Source organism: Triturus cristatus, chromosome 5_2 (assembly GCF_964204655.1).
Source record: "Triturus cristatus chromosome 5_2, aTriCri1.1, whole genome shotgun sequence".
Lineage (NCBI taxonomy): Eukaryota > Metazoa > Chordata > Amphibia > Caudata > Salamandridae > Triturus > Triturus cristatus.
In genome coordinates, this window is record NC_140588.1 from 1,041,997,724 (window position 1) to 1,042,021,956 (window position 24,233).

A 24,233-nucleotide genomic window follows, 5' to 3' on the forward strand; every position below is an offset into this window, starting at 1 on the left:
TTAAAAAATTTATAAGAGCGCACATATACCCGGAGGTGTCTTGGCGCTAGAGCAAACAGTAACCGACCGCACCCCTAATACTGAAAGAGCCAGGCTTTTAATTGCTTTCTGAAAACAGTCAAGGAGCTAGCATTCCTGAGTTGAAAGGGAAGAGAATTCCACAGTTTCGATGCACCGTAATAAAAGCTGCGGCCACCCCAATGGGCCGTATGAATTCTAGGTACTGCCAACAGTCGTGCCCCTAAGGAACGGAGCTGTCTGGTAGGTTGGTACCACGTGAAAAGATCCTGCAAAAAAGATGGACCTATGTGATGCAAAGCTTTAAATACAATACATAAAGTCTTAAATTCAATACGCCGAGATACGGGGAGCCAATGAAGATTCCGAATTTCATTGGAGACTGAGCAATGTCTGGGGACGTCAGATGGAAGTCGAGCTGCTGAGTTCTGAATCATCTGGAGTTTTCTTAGACACTGCTTCTGGGCGTTGAGGTATAAGCTGTTACAGTAGTCCAGCTTAGATGAAATAAGAGATGAAACTACTGTTTTCCTGGTGTTGTCGGGAATGTAAGGAAAAATGTTCCTTATTTTTTTTAATAAGGAAGTAAGAGGCAGACACCACGCCATTTGTGTGATGGTGGAGAGTCAGTCTATTGTCCATTAACACACCCAAATTCTTTGCCTTAACCACTGGTTTGGGTGGAGGACCCAACTCTGCTGGCCACCACAGATCATTCCAGGGAGGCTGTTTACTGCCAAAAATCAAAACTTCCGTTTGACTGGAATTAAGCTTTAGGCAGTGTGCCGTCATCCATTTATTAATTGCACTCATACAGCATCTGAACTGCGAGGCCGGGGACTGTTGAGTGCCGCTACCACAATCTGGGTATTGTCGGCATAGGTGGTCAGATTGAAACCAAATTCCCGAATGAGGGGCGCCAGTTCAGAGACATAAATATTAAACAATGTGGGGCTCAATGAACTGCCCTGAGGAACACCACATGGAAGAATGTACGGATCTGAATTAAAGCCATCAATAGATACAGTCGATCTTAGTGCTTACAGACAAACTCCCCAATTTGTAAAGTCACAGAGTCACACCATCTTTTTGGCAGGAGTTCTGATAGATGACCAAAGAACTTTACCTTTCTTTTAGAAAATCATGCTTTCTTTTTTTGTTTCCCGAAACTCGGTGCATTTAGAGCCTTATTTTTTGTTACCATTCGAGGCATTAATTGACCTTGCTTTCAGTTATTTCGTTTAATCTGTGGCAAAATGTTGGCTTCCATTTTTTAAATGGAGTGCACACTTTGAGTGTGGAAATTACAATCCATATCACATTATCCCCACCCTTTACTTTTTGCTTTCCAGCAAGAAAGTGGTCTTGCATATATGCCTTAAGACCCATAGATGTTATCAAGCATCATTCATTCTAATTGCAGAATTATTATTATTTTTTTTTTTTTTTTTTTTTTTTGAAACCGTTTATTACAATCTCAAATAGTTACAAGTATGGGCCTACAACCGTCTGGCCGGCCGCTAGAGTGGCAGTAGCATATGACATACATACAGAAAAATCTCTTGGCGGTGCGAAAAGGGTAAATCAGGAGATATCAGTAGTGCAGGCCACATAACTCCAAACCAACAATACGGTTTCCTTTTGTCAAAACACAACAACACAAAAACAACCACACCCGCAAGGCAACCCGCAATCCCAAGTGACAGCACGCGCTCCTTAAGTGGGGGACCCCAACCAATCGCCAAACTCTGAAGAGGGGAATGAGAACAGATCAGGGACTGGGGAACCACGTGCCCATGGCTGGGGGAGGGGGTCGGCTAGGGGGACGGAGCTGGTGAAGCAGCCGGCAGCAGCGGCGGCTCGCAAATACCCCCGCGATAGGCGTTCCAGGGGCCCCAGATTTTCACCCACGCCCCAGGCTTACCCCTCGCAACATACACCACCTTTTCACGAAACATACACCAATCCATGTGTTCTTTCCAGGCCGACACCGCCGGAGGCCTCTGGGATCCCCACAATTGAGCAATGTCACGCTTAGCGATCATGTATCCCAGAGTCACCCACCGCGTCTGCGGAACCGAGTAGTCAGTTGGCTCCCACACATTCAGCAAGCATCTCCTCGCTTCAGGCAACAGCACGACACGCGTAACCACTCGCAGGACCTCATGCACACCACGCCAGAATCGCTCCACCTTTGGGCATTCCCACAGAATATGCAAGAAAGTTGCCAAAGCACCACAGCCACGCTTACACAGTCCATCCTCAGCTAAGCCCATACGTAGAAGCCTTGGCCCCGTCACGTAAACCCGGTGGAGGATCTTAAGCTGGACGAAGCGAAGGCGAGCCGGGATGGCCACCTCCTTCGGAGAGGCCACCGCGGACATCCAGTCCTCGTCGTCCAACTCCAGCCCATCGGCAACCCAGGCCTCGCGGAGGCCAGTCAGCAGGCCCGACCGGTCGTTAATCAGTTTTTTATATATAAGGGAGATCGTGCTGTCTGGGACATGGCCATCCAGCACTCTGTCCTCCAGGGGGGAAGACTCCGGAATGGACGCGACATCCGGGAAGACGGAGCCCAGCGCGTGGCGGACTTGTAAGTACCGGAAGTACTCACTGCCTTGCAACTGAAACTCCGTCTGCAGCATCTCGAAAGTTTTGAATCCCCCCCCTCGTCCAGAGATCTCCCACTGTGCTGATGCCGATCGTGTCCCATTTCTCGAAGCCCTTCGAGGTCCACAAGGAGCCCAACCTCGCCGATGCATATAGCGGTGACGCCCGGGTCAAACGGTCCTTCCACCCCATAGCTGCGTTAGCCGCGTGCCATACACGCACCATGACACGCGTCGGTCCCGTCAGGCGAGGGTCCGGCGCGCCAGAGTAGAGCGCCCGATTGTAGTCGCCACCGGGCAGGAGCATCTTGTCCATTTCAAATGCCGGGTTCAGGGCGGGCCCGTAAAGGCCATGATTAATCGCAGCTAGCTGGGAGGCCCAGTAATACCGTTTAATATCCGGGAGGGCAACCCCCCCATCGTACCACGGGAGCGTCAATTTAGCCAAGGCGATACGTGGCCTCCCGTCCCAGAACAGGCGACGCTGCAAACTCTCCACCTCTCGGAAGTAGCGCGCCGGAACCAAATCCATAGTGTTCTGGAGAGCGTACAGAAAGCGCGGCAACGACATCATCTTAAACAAGGCCGCTCGGCCAAGCGGCGAAAGCGGCAGACGCCGCCAACGCACCACGTCCTCCTTCAAGCGCTGGAGGGGGGGCAGCAAATTCCGCTCGTAGCGGGCCTCCGGGTCCAGAGTAATATATATACCCAGGTACCCAAACCCCTGGGAAGCGATCTGGATCGGACAGTCCCGTGGTAGGACCGGAGCCTCCCCGGCAAGCACATATACACAGGATTTCGCCCAGTTGATGACGAGGCCTGAGTTGCGACCGAATGAGCGCAAAACATCAACTAGGACGATCAGTGATTTTACGCGGGGAGGCGAGATATAGAAGGATATCATCAGCGTAGAGGGACACACGGTCCTCATGCTCGGGGGTCCAACGGAGACCACGGATGGAAGGGTGCCACCGCAGCCACTCCGCCAGGGGCTCCAGGGCCAGTGCAAACAGGAGAGGCGACAGGGGGCAGCCCTGTCGCGTACCCCGTCCCAGTGCGAATGGGGCCGAAACTCGTCCATTCACCACCACCTGCGCCAATGGGCCGGAATACAACAACTTGACCCAGCTGATGAAGCCCGGTCCGAAGCCAAACTTCGCCAGCATCGCCCAAATGTATGGCCACTCAAGCGTATCAAACGCCATGGTGGCGTCCAAGGACGCCAAGATGGCCGGTTCCCGCACGAAGGGGACACGCGCGAGCACCCCGTGCAAGCGTCGCAGATTAAGGGGCGTGTTACGATGGGGTATGAAGCCGGACTGGTCTTGGTGGACCAAGTCGCCCACCACGCCGACCAGCCGGTTGGCCAGCACCTTGGCGAGGATTTTGGGCTCCGCGTTCAAGAGCGAGATAGGCCTATAGGATGTGACCCGCTCACGGGGTCTCCCCTCCTTGTGGATCACCACGATCGTGGCCAGACGCTGGTCCGGCGGAAGGGAACCCCGCGAGCAGGCCGCCAGGAACATCGCGCGCAGGTGGGGCGCCAGCACATCCGGTCGCAGCTTGTACAGCTCGATAGGAATGCCATTGGGGCCCATGGCCTTGCCAGATGCGACCGAGCGGATAGCAAGGGCAATTTCGTCCGAGGTGGGAGGAGCGTCCAGCGAATCCCTGTCCTCCACCGAAAGGGAGGGCAGCGCGATGTCCCGAAGCAGGGCATGGGAATCCTCCTCCGAGCAGGGAGAAACCGGGGAATATACCTCGCGGAAATAATCCGCGAAGCAGGAGACAATGGCGTCCGGCTCGGTGACACATACACCATCCATCCTCTCGATCAACGGAACCACACGACTCGCTCTCTCCTTTTTATCCAACCACGCTATCAATTTACCAGCCTTATCACCCACATCATACAGTCGCCCCTGTTGCTCTCTACTGAGGCCCCTGGCCGCCTCCGTGACGAGGGCCCTATAGGCCGCCTGCTTGAGGTGTAGAACATGCAATGTGGCATCCGTCACCCCGCTCCCCAGGTCACCCTCTAGTTCAGTAATTTCGGCCTCCACCCGGGTTACCTCCTCCCGCTCGCGCCTCCGGGCATGGGAGATAAAGGAGAGGGCCTCCCCCCTAAGAACTACCTTAAAAGCCTCCCAAAGGGAGATGGCGGAAGGGACAGACCCCACATTCTCCTCAAAGTACCGCTGCAAGGATTTGATCAATTCGGCTCGAATAGTGGGGTCGCGCAGGTACCAGGCATTGATTGGGGCTACCCTGCCCTCCCCCCTCGGGAAGACATCAAGATGCAGCAGTAGTGGGGAGTGATCTGAAATACCCCGCGCCAAATGGCGCACCTCTCCCACCCTCCCAGCATAGGCCGCAGGAACAAGGATATAATTAAGCCGCGAGAGGCTACCATGGGCACCCGAGTGGAAGGTGTATTGCAGCTGCGCGGGATGCTTTAGTCGCCAGCAATCCACCAATCCTAGTGTATCTAAGAGGCCGGACAGCCACGCCTGTGCCCGGGGGAGGTCCCTGGGGGGATGACGATCCATAGACCCTGAAGCCACCGCATTGAAGTCCCCCCCCCAACTACCAGAAGCCCATCCGGGAGGTCAAGGAGGAGGCGCCCCAGGTCCGCAAACGTGGTAGATTGCAACCCCGGCGGAACGTACACTGATACAAAAACGACCACTCTGCCCTCCATTCTACCCACCAAGACAGTGTAACGCCCCCTCTCATCATGGCGCACCTCATCAATCTCCAATGGGAGCGAGTTCTTAATCATGATGCCCACCCCCCGCGAGCCCGAGGTGAAGCCCGAATGGGCCACCAAGCGATAGCCTCTCCGATTCATGGCATGAAAGGAATTACCTATAAGGTGTGTCTCCTGCAGGAAGATCACATCTGGTGAAATTCGTTTCAGATACTGCAGGACCACACCACGCTTAATCCTATCCCCCAGTCCGTTAACGTTCCATGATAACACAGTCAGATCCCTACCCCCCATCATACATGGAAGCCATCAATCGTCCCCCAAAGAGCATCTCAAAAACAACAATACAGTAAAGGGTTCGCCTTGCGGTGCAAACAAACAACACTCCACCCCCACCCACCCATCCCAACAGAACTCCCCCCTCCCTGCACCCCTGCATGAGCCCAGACAGCCCCCCCAAAGTGCAGTGTGCCTGTCGCCCCATAGATGAAAAACTAACTAGTCCCCCAGAGGAGGAGGGAAAGCCCCCAACGGACCCCGTACGACCTCCATAGGAGGGGAACATACACGATCAGTGAATGGTAACCAAAATGTTGTCCAGAGCAAGGCCTACTATTCACCCCTCAGTTCTGATCCGGCGAGCCCTCCCCGCCAACCGCACCCCCCCCCACCCCCCCGGCCCCGATCCCCAGGCAGAGTATCCAACCAGTCCCCAGCCGCCTCGGGACGGTCAAAAAAGTGCGTGCGACCATCCACCTCCACCCTCAGCTTAGCTGGAAAAAGCATTGAGTACTTAAGGTTCATGTCCCGTAGGCGACGTTTAACTCCGAGAAAACTCAGTCTCTGCTTTTGGACCGTCGGAGTAAAGTCAGGGTAGAAATTCACGTCCATATTATCAAGCTTGACCGGTCCCTGTAGCCTGGAAGTCTGCAAGATAGCGTCTCTGTCCCGAAAGTTAAAAATCCGGGCAATGAGAGGCCGCGGCGGAGCTCCGACCTTAGGTCTTCCTCCGGGGACCCTGTGAGCACGTTCCACCGCAAAAAGTTTACTCAGCCCCCGGGGCTGGAGATGGGTGAGGATCAGGTCTTCCACAAACAAATCTGCCGCCTCCTCCTCCCGTCCCTCCGGCACCCCGACAATACGAACGTTGTTCCTCCGGGCCCGACCCTCGGCGTCCTCCAATCGACGGTCCATCATGGCGCTCGCCTGGCCAAGCCGGTGCACCTCCTTTTGAAGGGCCGCCACGTCTGTAGTGAGACTTGAGGTGGTGTGGGCCAGGGAATCGACCCGGTCATTTGTTTTAGACAAATCGGCTCTCACCAGGCCCACCTCCACCAGGGCCGAGTCTATCTTCTGCGCCAGAGTATCAAAGCGCTGGTCCACCGAGGCCTTCATCTCGGCAATGGCGCCCATGACGTCCCGGAGGGTCAGATCCGCGGGTTGAGCAGACGCCTCAGCCGGGCCCGCGGGGGATGTACGCTGTGCCTCTGGGGATCCCTTCTGGAGGGTGTAGCGGTCCATACTGTTTGACTGATGTGCCGGGCCGCGGCGGGTCGATTTCACCTTGGCCCGGTCGCCATCTTGCTTTGTGGACATGTCGCACTCCCAAAGTCGTGCCAATCTCCTCAAAAGGGCCGATAAACCAGTTCACGGGTTCCGGGGGGGGGTGACCACTGGACCGCAGGACAACTCACAGCCGACGGGTCAGCCGGGCACAGGGACAAGGCCACACCACCGCACCCCGCTCCGCAACCCTACCTCGCTTGAGGGCAAGGAGGGCGCAAAAGCAAAAGTGAAAGCGCGGGGTACGCGAGTCGCCCAGCCCTGCCCGCCGCTGTTGTTCGCTTTGTCCCCGGATCGCCCCACAACTCCAATCCGGGGGGCCGGCGCGGAGAAGGCCGCAATCTTCGATCGGTGCTCCCACCAGTGTCCGGGGTCCGATTCGAAAACGGAAAACGGGTGCCGCCTCAGCTCGGGCACACAGACACAGTCCCCTCATCAAAGACAGGATATAATCAGGATTAATTCAGGAGGTCGCGGAGGTCCTCGGGAGCTTCGCACCTACGCGGCCATCTTGGTTGCGCGCTAGGCTCCTCGTTCTAATTGCAGAATTTAATTCATTTTTATGACGGCAGCTCTTCTGCGATCTGGTCTTCTGTCACTTTGGGTCTGATTTGGATGTCGGTTGGAAAGCCTCCGACCAACATCCAAGGTTTAAACTCTGACAGCCTCATTACAAAGACGGCGGTTGGAGTTTAAACCGACAGGTTATTACTACTGGTTTACGTAGACTCTGCATTTGACCGCCATTTATTGGTAACGCTCCATCTCCCTTTCGTGCAACTGCACAGCATCCATCTTGTAATATTCAGTATATCAACAAGTTTTCCAATTTCTACAGTACAATTTTTTCTAAATTTGTAAATATATGCCATCGTACACATTCAGTCCTCAGAACCCTGCCGTCCAAATTTTTATTTTCTCTCTCCTTTCTTTACAACTGCACCCTCACATGCTTCAAGCAACAGCGGTTCTTGTTAAGAAAAAAAATGACTCTACATCCACCCCCTACATGTATCACCCAGTAAATCAACTTCCATTTTATTCCGCAATAATGGACCGATTGGTCATCAATAGTCTCATGCGCTCCCTTTTTACAAACTACCTACTTGGCTACCTTTAATTTGATTTTGCACCCTCCACTCAGTGGAATGGACATTTTCACACATTTCCAAGTTTTCACCATTGCCCATCATAACAGTTTTTCTTCCATCCTCCTATTTTTGGACATATCTGTGCCTTTTAACGCCTTACTCTACTCTCCTCCTTAGACACAGAAGGCATCACAGGCCTAACACAACTGGCTCTCCTCATATCTTTGTGGCTGATCCTTCTTATCTAGCAGACATCAATGCCAACCTCATTTCCAGTTACTGTCCCACAATTCTCTGTCCTTTGCCCTCACATGTTCTCATTCTACACCATATCAATTGTCAATATAATTTCCTCATTTAGTTTCTTTCATCAACTCTGCGGATGATACCGACATCTTTTTCCATACCTTCAGTCCACTTCTCCAGTCCTAAATCTTTAATTACCTTACTTCCATCTGACACTACAGTCACTTATGCTAAACATTTCTAAAGCTGTGGTCCAGCACTTTCTTTCCTCATTGGTGCTCATCTTGCTTACTAACTTTATCCACTAACTTTCTTAAATGCCCCATGTATTGAGAAAGTTCGGGGGTCCCACCTGCCATCCATGAAAATTAAACCTTTTTATAATTATTTTACCCACCACTGCATGTTGTTAGTTATTGAACATATGTAGGATTCAAGCAATATACTATTCAGTACAGCAAAAACGTGCATCCTCAGTAGTATTCAGTAGATTGGACTATAGCAATAGTCTTTTAGTAGCCCTTCTCTTCCCCGTTGCACCTTTACACTTCAAGCAAGCCAGATCACTGACCTCCAAGAATAGCACTGTGGACAATATACTGATCCAATGCACTGAATGGTTTGTTCCCCAGTTATCTCTTGGACATCCTCTCTTGATACAAACCTACTAAGAACCTAACATCCACCAAATATAACCTAGTTAAACCCAAACTGTCCTGTACCAATCCTGGTACCACACCTTCCCCTTAAACTCACCACCATACAACTGCAACTCCTTAAGCACAAAAAAAGACAACAATCTGCAGCTCAAAAGACAGGAATGATTGATTTCCCCCAACCATTCTTCTGTAATTTTTGTTTTTATCATTCTGCAGGTACCTGTATTAAGACTAATGTAACTCATACATGTTGTCTTTCTTCGCGAATCCTATCCACAAAATTGGTGGAACTAAATCTAATTATTATTTAATTTATTATTCTGTACATTAACACTCCACCCTCATAGGTCATTGTATGTCTTTGTTGCTATGTGAAATGTTTCTGATGAAAATGTTACTGTGGCTAAATATTATTAGTAAAGTAAAGTTATTATTAGTAAAGTAATTCCCATCAGTAACAAATTTAAATTTTACAAAAGTATATCAAAGTAAAACTGCTGTGCACAGATCCAGAGAAATAAGTTGACTTATAAGTTTGCTTATTTGAAACACACCAATGATTATTTCTATTCACTATGTAAAATCTACATATGCAGCACAGTCCTCTGCCTGCATCTGTTTTTTTCTATTCTCTGCTTTCAGTATCAGTCTCAGTAAGGCACTTCTGTTCATTGGCTTCTGAAATGATTCTCTGAAGCTCTTTTTTCAACATATAAAAAGATAGCATGATTAGTCGTCTCAATATGAAGAACGCATTTTTAAGGTTGAAATTATTGAATAATCTGTGGTCTGGAGATTAGAAATTTAGGCCTGCGAAGAAGGTGTTCATGTAGTCAGAGTAAGAGTACATAACATCTTGGGCCACAACTTATTGAAACAGGTAGCGAGAAGTTGAATCGTTTTCTTAAGAGTTTTAAGCATCCACCAGTAAAAAAGAAGCAATCGCATTAAATTGGGGGCTAGTGACATGTATTGCACAAGGTGCTGGATGGGCCCCAATGTCAATTTCTAACCTGGAGAATAGCAGATGACAGAACTTCCATTTTATCATGTTTAGTTTCAGTGTGTTAGCCGGCATCCAGGCAGCAACAATGAGATGTTATCTAACAGATTTTCATCAAGCCAGATAATTTGAGTGTCATCGGCATACACATAACATGGGAAGCTGATATCCTAAGGGCACTCACATAAGTATTAAGTTGTGTGGATCTCAGGGCTAAGGCATGAGGAGCTCCACATCGGAATGAATGGAGGCAGATCTAAGTCTAGCCACTGTGACCACTTCAAAACCGAGACATATATAGTTAGGCCCCCAGGATGGTTGTGGCATTAGTGTAAAATATGGTCAGCTAGCCCAAAAAGATTAGATCACCATCTCCACCGCAGTTTAGATCCCTCAAAGAGGACCTGGGGCTTATACATCGACCAATTCAGACCATGTACCTGTTAAAAGCTAGCTTGAGTCTCATTGATCTTTAAAAAAATTCAAACAGTTGATTATTTTTGGTCTTAAGATTTTTTGCTAACACTGAAAATAGTGATGGTGGAACAATAAATAGTTAGTATGTCTTCGTCTGCAGTATCTTTTCTTTGGTAGACGTACAGTTGTCTCTTCCTGAATACAAGCTGGATCAATAAAAGGTGTATAAATTAAGGCAGGCTCCCACAACCCGGGGCTCTGGGATTCGTTCCTTCTTCATCTAACGGATGGAACTTGAGTCTGAGGAGAGCCAGATCTACTGGAAAGAAAGCTGTGGTGTACAGTTCAGTTCAATTAACTTTATTCGATTCAAAAGAATCATAAAAGTTTACAAGAAATTCATACGTTCATTTTAAAATACAAAATGTTTTGAAATACAGAAGGTTTTAGCAGGCAATACACAAAAGTTAGCTCCAAGATAGATAAAAAACAATAAAACTATTCATAATTCATATTTCCTGATTAAAAGAGCAATTCTAATAAAACTGAGCACAGAGCTACAAGTAGTGGCAGTTGATAATGACCTCAAATATTCAAAACCTTCTTTGTAGGTACAGGGGCGATTATCCTGTAAAATTGGTTTAATGAAGCGGGCTCTTGGGTCTTTGTAAAGTGAACAAAAAAGCATAAAATGCATTGTGCTCTGTTGGGCTGCGTTATTACACGGGCAAGGGGGAAGTCTCTCACACCACCCCCCTGTTTCGGAAAAGCCACAAGGAAGTGCAGTGCATTTAAACGAAATCTCGTTATTAAAAAATGCCAATGAACCTGGGTGGTAAAAGACAAGTAGAATTGTTGTTGTTTCAAAGCTACATATTCAGCTGTATTACTATCCTGTCTAGACAAACTTAAAACAGTATGATATGCATTCTTAATGACCATCTTCATATTAGGTTGGATAGACTCCGGGTTTTCATAAAAATTATCGAGGCCTATCTTATAAAAAGTTTCCTTGACATAGCGTAACCAAGGAACCGCCATTGCATTGTCAAGGTTTATGCAGCCTCTTAAAATGCCTCTTGAAAATAACAGATCTTCTGAGGTCCAAATTTTCCTCCATAAAAGCAATGGGGAAATATGGATTTTGTCACCCACCTCAGAATGGCAGAATAATGTTGGAGAACTGCTGGGGATAGATAGGAGGCGTTTTAAAAATGTATTCTTCAATATTTGAATGTGGGCACTTTTATGATATCCCCCTAGCCCATAGGTGGCTACTGACAGACATTTGAATTTGTACAGTATTTTCATTTCAGCTATTGGCTTATGGCCAAGTTTACTGGCAAATCGGAAAAGCCCCTTTTTATTAAAAAGATTCCCCAAATAAGTGACATTTTATACTCAGTCAATAGCTGTGTCGTTGACCATATAATTACGCGTTTTAGTTTTATTTGGGCCACACACCGTGATAAAAGATTTACTAAAGTTGACCTTAAGATCCAATCCTGACATGAACTCATTAAAAGCATTCAAACATTTTTGTAAGCTGTTTGCCGTTAGTCATCAGCACTGCGTCGTCCGCATAGTACAAAAAGGGTATCTGTTTGCCATCTATTCTTGGAAAGTCCAGTCTTTGTTGTAATAAAAAATGTTCCAGACCATTTGTATATATTAAGAATAGGAATGGAGCCAATATACAACCCTGGCGTACGCCCTCTGTTGAAGCAATTGGCTTGGTCTTTTCGCCACCTGGGCCGTACCGGATGGCTACAGGGGTAGCTGCATGCAATCTACGCAGCAGGGTGACAAGCGGTTTCTCAAATCCCATAGTGTCCATTAATGGCCACAGCTTTCCTCGACACACTGTGTCGAAGGCACAAGACAAGTCCATGAACGCCAGGTGGATCGAAACACCCCTGACCTTCATGTACTTGCCCCATAATCATAGACCGGTAGAGGCACTGCTCAGTTGTTCCCCTTCCCTTCCTGAAGCCATATTGGGTGTTCACAATAATACTCGCAGTATTGGCCCATGACTATAAACGTGCAAGGATTACCCTCCCCAGCAGCTTCGAAGATGCATCTATTAGGGAAATCGGCCTATAACATTTAGGGTCATTTCTGTTTCCCTTTTTAAAAATTGGCGCCACCACTGCTTCTTTCCATGTAGATGGAATGCGGCCCACAATTACGGCTTTAAAAACATTACATTTGTGTGTTGTTTTTAAATAAATCCAGGGGCACACCATCTGGCCCTGGTGATTTTAGGGGAATGCCTTTTCTCAATGCCTCCTCTACTTCACTCAAGGAATGTGATGAACTAAGCTGTTGCGCAGTCTGCATGTTAAAGGTTATGTCGTCCTCGCACTCACTTAATAAGACACCCCTTGGGTTGAATATTTTGGAAAAATGGGCCTCCCAATCGACCCCCATTATCTTGGTATCCATGATCCTAGTTTCATCACTAAAAATCGGGTGATTTAACACCTCCCAGAAACTCCTAGAATCCTTCAGAGCGCTTGCTTTTTCAAGGTCATCCCAAGCCTGCTTTCTCAAGTCGTCCTTTCTCTGTTCAATAACTTTTTTATAAGTTTGCCTGGCTGTTTTTATCATGTCCCTATCACGAGGAACTACGTGTAGCGCCTTCTTCAGCCTAGTTTGAGCTGCAGAACACTCGGCGTTAAACCACCTTATTTCTGGGTGACTACATTTTCTTCCTGGTCTAAATATATTCTTGGCCACACCCTCACAAATGGTTTCAAATTATTATATTATTGCATCTGGCTGTGATGTTTCATTTAAACAGGCCATCACTTGCGTTAAATTAGTTTTGATAATAGACTCCTCAAAGACCTTAGGATTAATATTTTCCATTTTAGCCTTATCCCCTGGTTATGGTTAGATTTCATTAGACAATTAAAATTCTTGCCCTTTCGCGCCAAAGTGTGCAAGGATACAGTAAGAGGGTTATAGTCACTGGCTGGATTTGGTTCAACCGCAAAATCATCGAGGTGTGTGTATTTACTAGAGATCAACATAAAATCGATTGTACTTACACGACCCCCCCCCCCCCCTTTGAAATGTTGGATATTGCACCATTGAAGTACTAGCCAGGGTATCATACGTAGGTCATTAACCACAATAATAGAATTTAACGCATCACCCTGTATAGTGTGCTTAAAATGTGTCAAGGGTTGATCATTGGTATCAACTAGCCCACAAGCCAAACTCCCACTATACTGACATAAGGTGCCGTTAAAATCTCCTACCCACAAAACACACAAAGGGGAGACCTTCTCTGCCACCCTAACAATCTCCATATCGAGAGAATCAATAACATCGGAATTCTGTGTATCAAAGATATTGTGGTACCAGTTGACTGTGGAGTACTTCTACTAACGTAGGGGAAAACTAGTGATCTAAGTTTAGTGTTTGAGGGATCCAAAGGCCTACGGCTTACCTTCAAATGCTATCTCCGTTTTATCCAGAAAAAAAGTTGGATGATTGTTGCTTCACTGGAGTGAAGATTTGATTTTAGCATGTTTGCCGATTAGTGTCTGAGGGTTTTATTTGGTAATAAATAAACACATTTTTAATAGTCTTGGCTGCCTTACTGACCTGGCAATAGACTGCTCTAGCCTTAGGAATTGTTTACCTATGTTCTTGAGTTAGACTACAGTAGCTCTCTTAGTGATCAAGATTCTAGTCCTGTGGGATTCCCAGTCTGTTAATTTTCATACAGATTTGACCATGGCCAAATCCAGAGTAAACCACACAGCAGTAAGACTAGAATGGCAGCCAGACAGCTTTTTTGTGAGGCCAAAAGATTAGCACTTGTCAGCATCCAGTCATTGAATGGCATTATAATGGTGACAGGATACGGGGTGGGGGGTAGAGAGGGCGGTGGGTGGGGAATATAAGGTGGGAACATAGCAGAGTGGTTTTCTCCTAATGTGTATTTTGCCTTTTATGATGCTAATGTGTGCAATGTTAGTCCTCGGGACTCTGGGTGTGAAAAACTCAATAAAAATCTTTAAAAAAAAAAAATAATGGTGACAGGATTGGACAACAATGTGCACATGGAAATGGGTAGGATCATATCATATTACACGGAATCCTGCAATCCCAATATGAAATTACGTGGATTATAGGAGCGAATACCTGGGGGCGTCAAGCTGCTAAAGCATTGAAAAGACCTGAAAGAGAGTCAGCAGAAATAAAGGGTTTAAGATCACAGAAAAACAACCTGCCTTCAGTTAGAGAGTTAAAAGCCAGGTTTTCAAGGCTGTTTGAAACACGGTATGAGCATGAAGGCTAGTGATAGAGCATGGGAGGGCGTTCCAGAGATTTGCTTCGGCAACCGAAAAAGCACTGCCTCCCCACCTTGCCTTCCAGAATTTTTGAACAACCACAAGGTTCTGGCTAGCAGACCTTAGCTGTCTTGAGGGGATGTATCACTGGTACATGGTTTTAAGTCCTCGAGGCCCAGTGTTATGTAAAGCCTTGTTAACAATGCAAAGGCTTGAAAGGTGATACGCTTGTCTACTGGTAACCACTGAAGTTTGGCTATTCTAGCAGAGACTGATTGATGTTTGGGGACATCAAGTCTCAACCTTACTGCCGCATTCTGTACCAACTGTAGCTTGGCTATTTGTTGAAATCAAGGTAGAGCGCATTGTAATAGTCCAGCCTGGATGAAATAAAGGCTAGAGCCACTTGCTTGCACGCCTGAAGAGGAATGAAAGGAAACGTCTTCCTAAGAGTCCTGTTGATCCAAAAACAGGTTGTTACTGTACAGGTGACCTGAAGGTCAAATGACAGATTTTTATCTACCAGTACTCCCAGATGTTTTGCGGAATCTGTCAGTACCCAGCATGTTCGGCCACCAGGAGTTGTTCCATATGGATGGGTGGCTACCAAAGATCAAGAACTCCGTCTTGTCTCCATCAAGTTTAACATAGTTTTTGTCCATCCAGGTGGTTACCGCCTGCATGCATTTATTAAAGTTTGCAGAGATGGCCTCCGTGTCTTTGGTAATTGACACAATTATTTGTGTATCTCTGGCATACGAGAGGGCTGTAGTCCAAAGGACAGTATCCGCTTGACCAATGGAGAAACAAATAGGTTGAAAAGTGTAGGGTTCAAAGAGGAGCCCTGATGAACCCCATATGGCAGCATAATGGACTCAGAACTGAATTGGTTCACAATTACCGTCTGTGATCTGTCCATAAGAAATGAGGTTAGGCGGTTTAACGCTGGGTATGTATAAAAACTTGTCTCTAATTTCTTTATTGCAATTGAGTTTTTAAGTCGCTAGTCACCTGTAATAAGAAAATGACATAGCTGCTCAACTATAATTAATTACAGTTGAGTTGTGAAATAGAGTGAGTATGTATTATAAGGAATCACCTGTGTTTGCAGGACGAATCATGGAGTGAGCATGTATTATGAGGAATAAAATACCCTGTGTCTTATGTTAAAAGGATACTTTAAGTCACCTCTTCAGAGTTCCATGACTTTATCAAGGAACTTTGCCTTTGCCCTCATAGCTTCACGATGCACAAGTGTGCATATGTGATGACTCATGAGCTTGTATACATCCTACGTCATGAAGTGCCTGGCTTACACTAACGCTTTTTTCAAACATTAACCCTAACACGGGTACAACATGGAAATCAGCAGTACAGGTACCCTTAACAAAAAAAGATACATTGCAGTGACAACAGTGCAGCATTTCCCCCTACGCCAAAGAGCTTTCAAACGTCAAGTAGCAGCAGGGTGCCAATCATCATAACGTAGTATATGCAACAGCAGTTCAGACCTCAGTAAGCCCTCAATAGGTCTTTCACAACCACACACCTTGTACTGTCTGTTAGGCGGGATCTAAAAAAAAATGCCCAAGACAATCTTCTCTCTGGAACCCATGCGTGTGGCTTTTTTGTTGACTCAAAAGAGGTCAGTGTTTTATTGCAGCAGGGCCAAACATCCAGGGCTGTAATAACACATGGTTCAGCATTCTTGGTTTCAGACTGCATATTCCACATACAGTTTGGTCAGCTGACTATTTTGGATAAGAAAACCAACTTTGAAGACAGGAAGTGTGATTTTATCTAAAAAGAGTTTCAACAAAGAGACCCAGTCTAATTTTCCCAGCTGTCAGAATCTATCATCAGAGCAAATGAAATAGTAAAAAACACAGGGATGAGTGAATATTTGAGAAAATTAGCAAGACCACTGTGTTAAAGCCTTGCAAGAGTGCAAGATAAAACAAAATGTTCATGACGGACTCAACATATACATGTCTGGCTTGAAAGATCGTTGGTGCACAGTGAAAAAGTCCACTGTATTCCAAATCCTGCTGTAAATTTTCTTGACGTGTGAAAGTAAAAAATACTTACTGTACATCAGTTAGTGCCATTCTGAAGTGTGCATTGAAAAAAAAAAGATATCTAGTGAAGAACAACTAACAAAAATAGAAAATGTCATTAGAACAAATTCCTGCTGCAATAAAAAATAAAAGAATAGGATAGATCTACGTATACAATAAATGTATTAAAAAGAGCTGAACGTGTGATGGTGGTGGAATGATAACTCCATACAACCAATAGCATTCAGTGAGAGTAAAATACTCCTGGGGAAGACCCGAAGCCTATTTTGTCTGGTTATGAAAGAATTGGTAACAATAGGTCATGAAGATAGCTGCACTCTAATTTATATATAAAAATAAATAAAATAATTAGAAAGGAGGCCCTATTATGTTGAAGCAACTGAAGAGATGTGGTGGTAGAACAACTTGGAGAGAGTGAGGGATGTGGGCAAGAAGAGAAGAGAAAGCAGCACACCATAGAGAGAGCAAGAAACACATGCACTCCCATAGAGTGCTAAAGGCAAAGGAAAAGCATAGCGCCTTGAATGAAAGAAGTGGAAGGATACAAGTCATACAGCATGATAAAGAAGCTATGGTCCACTGTAATGGCGAACACAAGAAGGTGAAAGAAAGCAATCCATTAAGAAACAAGCAAATGAGATTAACAAAAACAGCCAACCAATGGAAATCAGTGGGCTGGCAGAAAGTTCACTGTACCTTTTGGTATGCTTCACAACAGGTCTTATAAACAACAGACAGGAGCTAAAATCTGTTGCAACTGATATTACAAGATGCAGAGCTCTGTATCTGTGAAATAAACTGAAGGAGCCATAAGAGGCAGGGGCAGCATCTCTTCCCTGACCCCCTGGCTTATCTGTGGAGGAGAAAATGGAACAACGGTCCAGTGTTTAAAATGAAAACAGAAATGTTGCCACATGGTTCACGGACCCTGAGGAAGAATCTGCTCGCTGCAGTGAGACTCCCAGTCCACAACCCCTTCCTTGGGGTTAAAGTGAAGTTCTAGTTTTACAAAACGAAATCTTAAAACTACTGAAATTAGCCAGTTCTTGTTTTCGCCGCAGTCCAACTCTCGCACATAAACCACGCCCCACCGTCCTCAATGTCTACATGGCCCCCCTCTCTGCCATTGCCAGAAGCTCCGAACTCAACATCGTCTCCTACGCCGACACTTAGCTGAGTCTCTCTCTCACCAATGAATCCACAGCTGCCGGAATCCACTTTCACAACGGAATGCAGGCCGTTGCTACCTGAATGAAAGACAGCTGCCTCAAGCTCAACTCGGACAAGACCGAAGTACTCCTGAGACACACACCCTCATCCTGGGACGGCTCCCTGTGGCTCGCCGCTCTAGGAACCCTTCCTACCCCTACAGACCACAGCAATAAACTGGACTCCTCGCTCACAATTTGAATTTGAATTTGAATTTAAAATTTCTTATAGAGCGCTCATATACCTGCGGTTTCTTGGCGCTATTACTGACAGGATCCTAGTTAAAAAGCAGTGGGAGCAAGAGAGTTGTTATTCGAAAGATTTCGTGAATAGGTAGGTCTTAAGTTGTTTACGGAATTGTGGGTAAAGAGAGATGGTGCGGAGTTCAAGGGGAAGAGAGTTCCAGAGGGTCGGGCGAGGGTGGCAAATTTAGAACCTCCCCACTTCTTTCTCCGATAGCGTGGGATGGTGAGGAGGGACTGGGAGGACGAACGAAGTTCCCTGGTGGGGATATAGGAGACAATCTCGGAGGAGATGAATTCAGGTGCGAGTCCGTGTCGAGCCCGGAAGGTGATGGAAGCAAGCTTGAATTCAATTCTGGCTCGCACAGGGAGCCAGTGAAGTGATTTCAGGAGCGGGGTAGAGTGGTGGAATTTGGGGAGTTTAAAAACCAGGCGGGCCGCCTGGTTTTGGATCTGTTGCAGGCGACGCAAACTGTAGGCGGGTAAGCCGGCATACAGGGCGTTGCCGTAGTCCAGGCGGGATACCACCATGGCCAGGATGATGAGTTTTAGAGCAGAAAAGGTGAAGAAACGGGACACCCTACGTATAGTGCGCAGTGAAAGAAAGGAAGAAGATACCACAGAGCTAACCTGGGAGTGAAGGGTGAGTTGAGAATTAAGTTTTATGCCAAGTGTTTTAACTGAGGAAGCGGGGGTAGGAGGAGGGCCAAGAGAAGGGGGCCAGAAAAGAGGGGACCAGGGGCTGGATGAACCACCCGTCAACACCAACTCGGTTTTGTCAGAGTTGAGTTTAAGGTGGTTGTGGTTCATCCAGTCCCTGATGTGAAGCATGACAGATTGAAAGTTTAGAATAGAGGAAGGAGAAGACAGATTGAAGACAAGCTGGAGGTCGTCCGCATAGTTAAATACGCCGACCTCCATCTGTTGAAGAGAGAAGATTAGGGGAGCAATGTACAGGTTAAACAGGAGGGGAGAAAGGGAGGAACCTTGGGGAACCCCGCACTGAACTTTCCGGACGTCCGCCGTGAAGTCACCCAGTCGAACAGCCTGGGTGCGGTCGCTCAGGAAGGAGGACAACCTCCTGCCAAATCAACGCAGTATCCTCCTCTTGCTTCTACAAGCTCTGCCTGCTCCGAAAGACATTTAGATCGATCCCCACAGAATCCTCAAAGACTGTCACCGAAGCACTCATCACCAGCAGACTAAACTACGACAAAGCACTCTACGCCAGCGTCACCTAGAAACAGCTCAGGAAACTACAGAATGTCCAAAACGCCGCATCCAGACTGGTCCTCGACATCCCCCATCGCAGCCACATAACACAATACCTCTGACAACTCCACTGGCTCCCAATCAACAAGAGAATCGCGTTCAAGCTCCTCACACATGCCTACAAAGCTCTCCATGACGCAGGACCAGAATATCTGAACAACCGCCCCGCATTCCACACACCCGCCAGACAACTCCGCTCCGCCCAACTCGCCATGTCCTCTGTCCCACGGATCTTCAAGACTGGAACCGCAGGAAGATCCTTCTCCTACTTCACTGCCAAGACCTGGAACACCCTGCCCCTCCACATCAGGCAAATCACATCTTTGACCCAATTGAGGAAGGACGTCAAGACCTTCACGGGTGAGTAGCTGCGCTTACAACCCCCGACTGATTGAATGAATGCAAATCTTGATCCAAAAAGTATCTGCCATTATTTCAGAAACGCAGAAGCTGGAATTTACTTTTGTTATCGTCTGGCAGAAAGAATGGACTACACAAAAATTGCATTCATTACTAGATTTGTAAACGTCAAGCAAATGGCTTAAAATAAATGTTAGGATGCTGCAATAAGGGCAGCACCCTTACTTAAGTTCTTCCAACAATGTATATCTTCGAGCTCCATTCTGATGCACAGAGACAATGCCACAACAACGTACTATCTTAAACTGGACATGAGATGTAGGATCCTCCATCTGGCAGGGGGCACCTGCATGCAGTAATTCATCTACCTATCAAATGGAACACTAAGGCAGATGTGCCGAGCATACGTATGCTGTGTGTGAGGAAACCTGTTCATCTGTGGTTTTGCTGCCTCACAGATGTAATATTTGAGACCTTACATCCTTTGTTTGGAATGGTTTGTTTTTTTACTTGCTCATCACTTCTTCAACCAAACGTCATCATCTAGCTAAAACATAGACCAACAAAGATCATAATTGCTCCTGACTTGCCATGCCAGTGGTGGTATCCAAGCGAGGTGGTAGGATTTTCTTCAGGTCAGATCAGCTGTCCAGGATGCCATGCAATATCCTGTACTTGATACCTGGACCTTGAATAACTGCAGTCCCTGCGTTTCAAAGATAACTGTGGATACATGACCATTTTGAATAAGGCATGTATCCTTTCATGAATACATTAGATGCTTTCAGGTGGTTGTTCTTCTGTGTTTGATGTTTGGAAAAGAAGGTAAATTCTAGAAAGTGCCAAGAGGAAATGATACTTCCCAGTGTGCATTATGTGGCAACATCTGTCCTCGAACATACTTTTTATCAATATCCATAACTGTTAATACTACCTACTGTGAATGCACTTCCGCGTTGAATACTGTTGCCAAACTGGCAAGAAGTGATGCTCTGAGCGGTCAAGCCGGGGCTTCCCAAATAAGTTTACCTATGCTCTAACCCTGCACTGCCACAGCCCTGGTGGTGGATCACCGAGATGAGGATATGAAGGAGCGAAGCTTGCGCGTTGCAGGGCAAGTTACACTAAGGAGAAGTTGTGTTGCACGCCTCCTTTTCTGGCCTGTATCTCATGTTTGTTTGAAAGCTGATTGTGCACTCAAACAGAGCACTGATATCATGGCAGAAAACCCATGCTGCAGTAAGAATTAGGCAGAGGCCAACTTTAAATGGCACTATTTATTAAAGTTTTAACAGCAAAGCAATAAACATGCTATCATGAATTATGTGAATTTGGAGAGCACTTTTCGTAATCGACAAATGACCATAGAAATCAAAATTTCAAATTTACTGAGCAATTAAATTGTTATTTATAAATGAAACACTGATTAATCAATGCTTAAAGGAGCAAAAGAAACCCAGCTTTGTAACAATTTCAGTAAAACATATCGTCCCCCTCTCTGGCTTATGAGTTCATCTTTATTGAAAGTACTGTTTAGAGACATCCGCTCACGTCAAGTACATTGTACATCTAAGTTATTTTTGCAAATTACATCAGCCAGAAACCGAAACGAATGGGGGGGACAGAGACTAGCTCATGGGTTCTCAATTATTATCGTCTCTGTGATTGTCTGATACCTCTAGCATATACACTCAATAGAGAGTTGGTTTGCCAGGTGTGGATATGTATTGCCTCGCTTTCTAGCGATAGAGGCCATTGGAATAATGGAGCAACAACTCCATGTCCATAATGAGAGAGATTACCCAGTAGAGATGGGTACCAGATGTCCTTTACCAGATCTCAGCATCATGTAAAAACGTGTAGGCTTAGTCTCAATACAAATCAGTGGTTTATTGCTTTTCACAAAAAGTTTGTACGTATGCACCTCTACCTTGTACGTGCCCAACCTGTCCCTCCTTGCTCATGCCTCCCTGCTTATACCTCTTGGCATCACCATCCCTGTGCCCTTGAATGCTGTGCCAGTCTTACAAAACACAACTAAACCTATATATGTAGACGTACCCACCACAGTGAGGCGTGACATAGGTTACATAATCAGTGTTTATGTATTTGGGCAGCACAATTTTGCAGCTGTTCAGATTTACAAATATTGCTTGCTTTGTGTCTCTCTTGCTACTAATCATAGACCGGGGCTCCACTGTACTGCATGACAGATCGTTTTACTTATATTGTCTGCTTCAGTTTTGCCTGCACAGGTTGCCACACGTGTGCCAAGTATGTGCACCCTTCTTATCCAATCTCAACTCTCTCTGTCCGTCCAAGACTTTAACTGTATAGCAGACTTACCCAAGGATATGTTGCCCCAAAACATTGGAGTAAGACTACAGTGGCAAATGTTCTAAGAGCCATAAATCTACAATAGTTCGGTAGTGAATAGTTCTGTGGCCATCATCAAATTCTGGCATATAAACGTGCCACCAGTGCCACAGGAACTTGCAAGAGTACAAATAATACATTTATCACTATTCACTGATAATCTGGCCAGCAACTCTTGCTGAACAATTCTCAGCTCTAGGTTTCTTTCACCTTTATGACTACTGTGTATCTGAAGCATTCTCTTGTCTCTTGCTCTCAGAATGCTGCAGGGTGGTTCAGCAAACAGCAAGGAAGAAGGTGGTCCCCAGTTTGCAGAAGTCTTTGTTATCATCTGGTTTGGAGCTATTGTCATAACTTTAAACTCAAAACTACTTGGAGGCACCATGTAAGTATGAGAGACATTTATAGGACTGTATAGGTCTGCTATTCTCTGTAATTGTAACATTATTTTAGTTGAGCATAAATGTCAGCACCAGTTTTTTAAATTGGACATTTTATTAAGGCATGCTCTTTTCTGAAGTAAGTAGTATCCCTTCTATAAAAGATAATTGAGTTCTTATTCTACTTGAGTAACTGATACTTGATGGAATCTGCACATTGCAGTGGCAGCCATGGGTGGAATCGAGCCAAATGTACTGCTGCAGCTCATGCAACCTGCATAATCACATTGAGTCTGAGAAGTGGGCAGCAGGTAACCATGGAAGCAGACATTTCCACAGATTGAGGCAGGATATCGCAATTGGGGAGTAAAGGAAATGGAACTGATGTGTGCTGAAATCCCTCAGAGTCTTTAAATGTCCTAGGCTAAGTCATGTGTATGTAGTGATTATGGAAATTATATGTCAGGAGCTCGAGTAAACAGTGCCACTTAACACCATTTTGATTACAAAGGAGATTTTACAGAGTATTATCCAAAAGTGTTTTTTTTATAAAGAAGAGAGTTAGACAATTTGACGACTTCCAGAAAATCTGTCTCCATCATCAGCATGCCTTTACTTATCTACAAGAAGCACAGCAGTGTCACTGATGAGCCACAATATTCTTAGACATTACTCATTTGTCCAATAAGAAGACTGATGGTAATGCCGAAAGCTTTCTCTCATTTGACCATTTGCACCAAATTCCAGTCCTAGTGAACCTTTTCCAAAAGAAGCCGTTGGGTCTCCAACAGATCCCCACATTGTACCACATTCGGGTCCTAGTGAACCTTTTGCAAAAGAGGCCGTTGGGTCATCAACAGATCACCACATAGTACCACATTCCGGTCCTAGTGAACCTTTTGCAAAAGAGGCCGTTGGGTCATCAACAGATCCCCACATTGTACCACATTTGGGTCCTAGTGAACCTTTTCCAAAAGAGGCCGTTGGATCTCCAACAGTTTCCTTTGTCTGATATCAGGTTAGTAACCTGTCACACATGCCCCAGTTGTACAAGAATAAGTCGAGCACTATTGTGACAGGCTACCTACCCATTGACCATGTCCTTTCCCAACCAGTTTGCAACTAGTGGGGCTGTGTACTAGAAGATGCATTAGAACTTGGTATTTCATTCCTGGGTTGGAAATTAATTTGGGAACAGTCTTTGCCGAGCCTCTATCATCTCCTTCCATTTTTAAGCACAAGATCAAGACTAAAACAAAGTTTATCATATACCAAGTGATATCTGGTCATTGGAAAAAGTGGATCACCTAAGCAGTGTACGTGTACGGTTTGTCCCCTGCATTCCCACTTTCAAAATTCAGTAAGATCTCAATGCAGATTCAGCCATCTTGGTAGATAGTGCAAAATGATATTCTGCCATACTAGAAGCCTCTTGTGAGACAACATTTGTATTTATTTTTTTGATATCTTTAATTTACTCTGCACGAACAGTGTCTACAGCAAATGCCCTTCAATTCACTCACAAACAAAATAATGCAGCCTAAAGCAGTTACTACAGAAACCACAAACGTTTATGAAATAAAATATAAACTTCATGACTACACAATTATTTATAAAACCTATACCCCCATCGAAGTATCTATTATTGACGTGAATACAGAGCTCTGTAGGTGCTTTACTGATGTCTTTG

The 24,233-nt window shown here is 46.0% G+C and overlaps 1 protein-coding gene across 1 annotated transcript in view; it reads left to right on the forward strand.

Annotated features, from left to right (window-relative positions):
- YIPF6 (Yip1 domain family member 6) overlaps positions 1–24,233 on the forward strand; it is a 131,244-nt gene that overhangs the window by 72,169 nt on the left and 34,842 nt on the right. Inside the window, exon 5 of the mRNA XM_085608320.1 lies at positions 22,423–22,548. Within this exon, the coding sequence (XP_085464446.1) occupies positions 22,423–22,548 (126 nt within the window). The remainder of the gene's footprint in view (positions 1–22,422; positions 22,549–24,233) is intronic.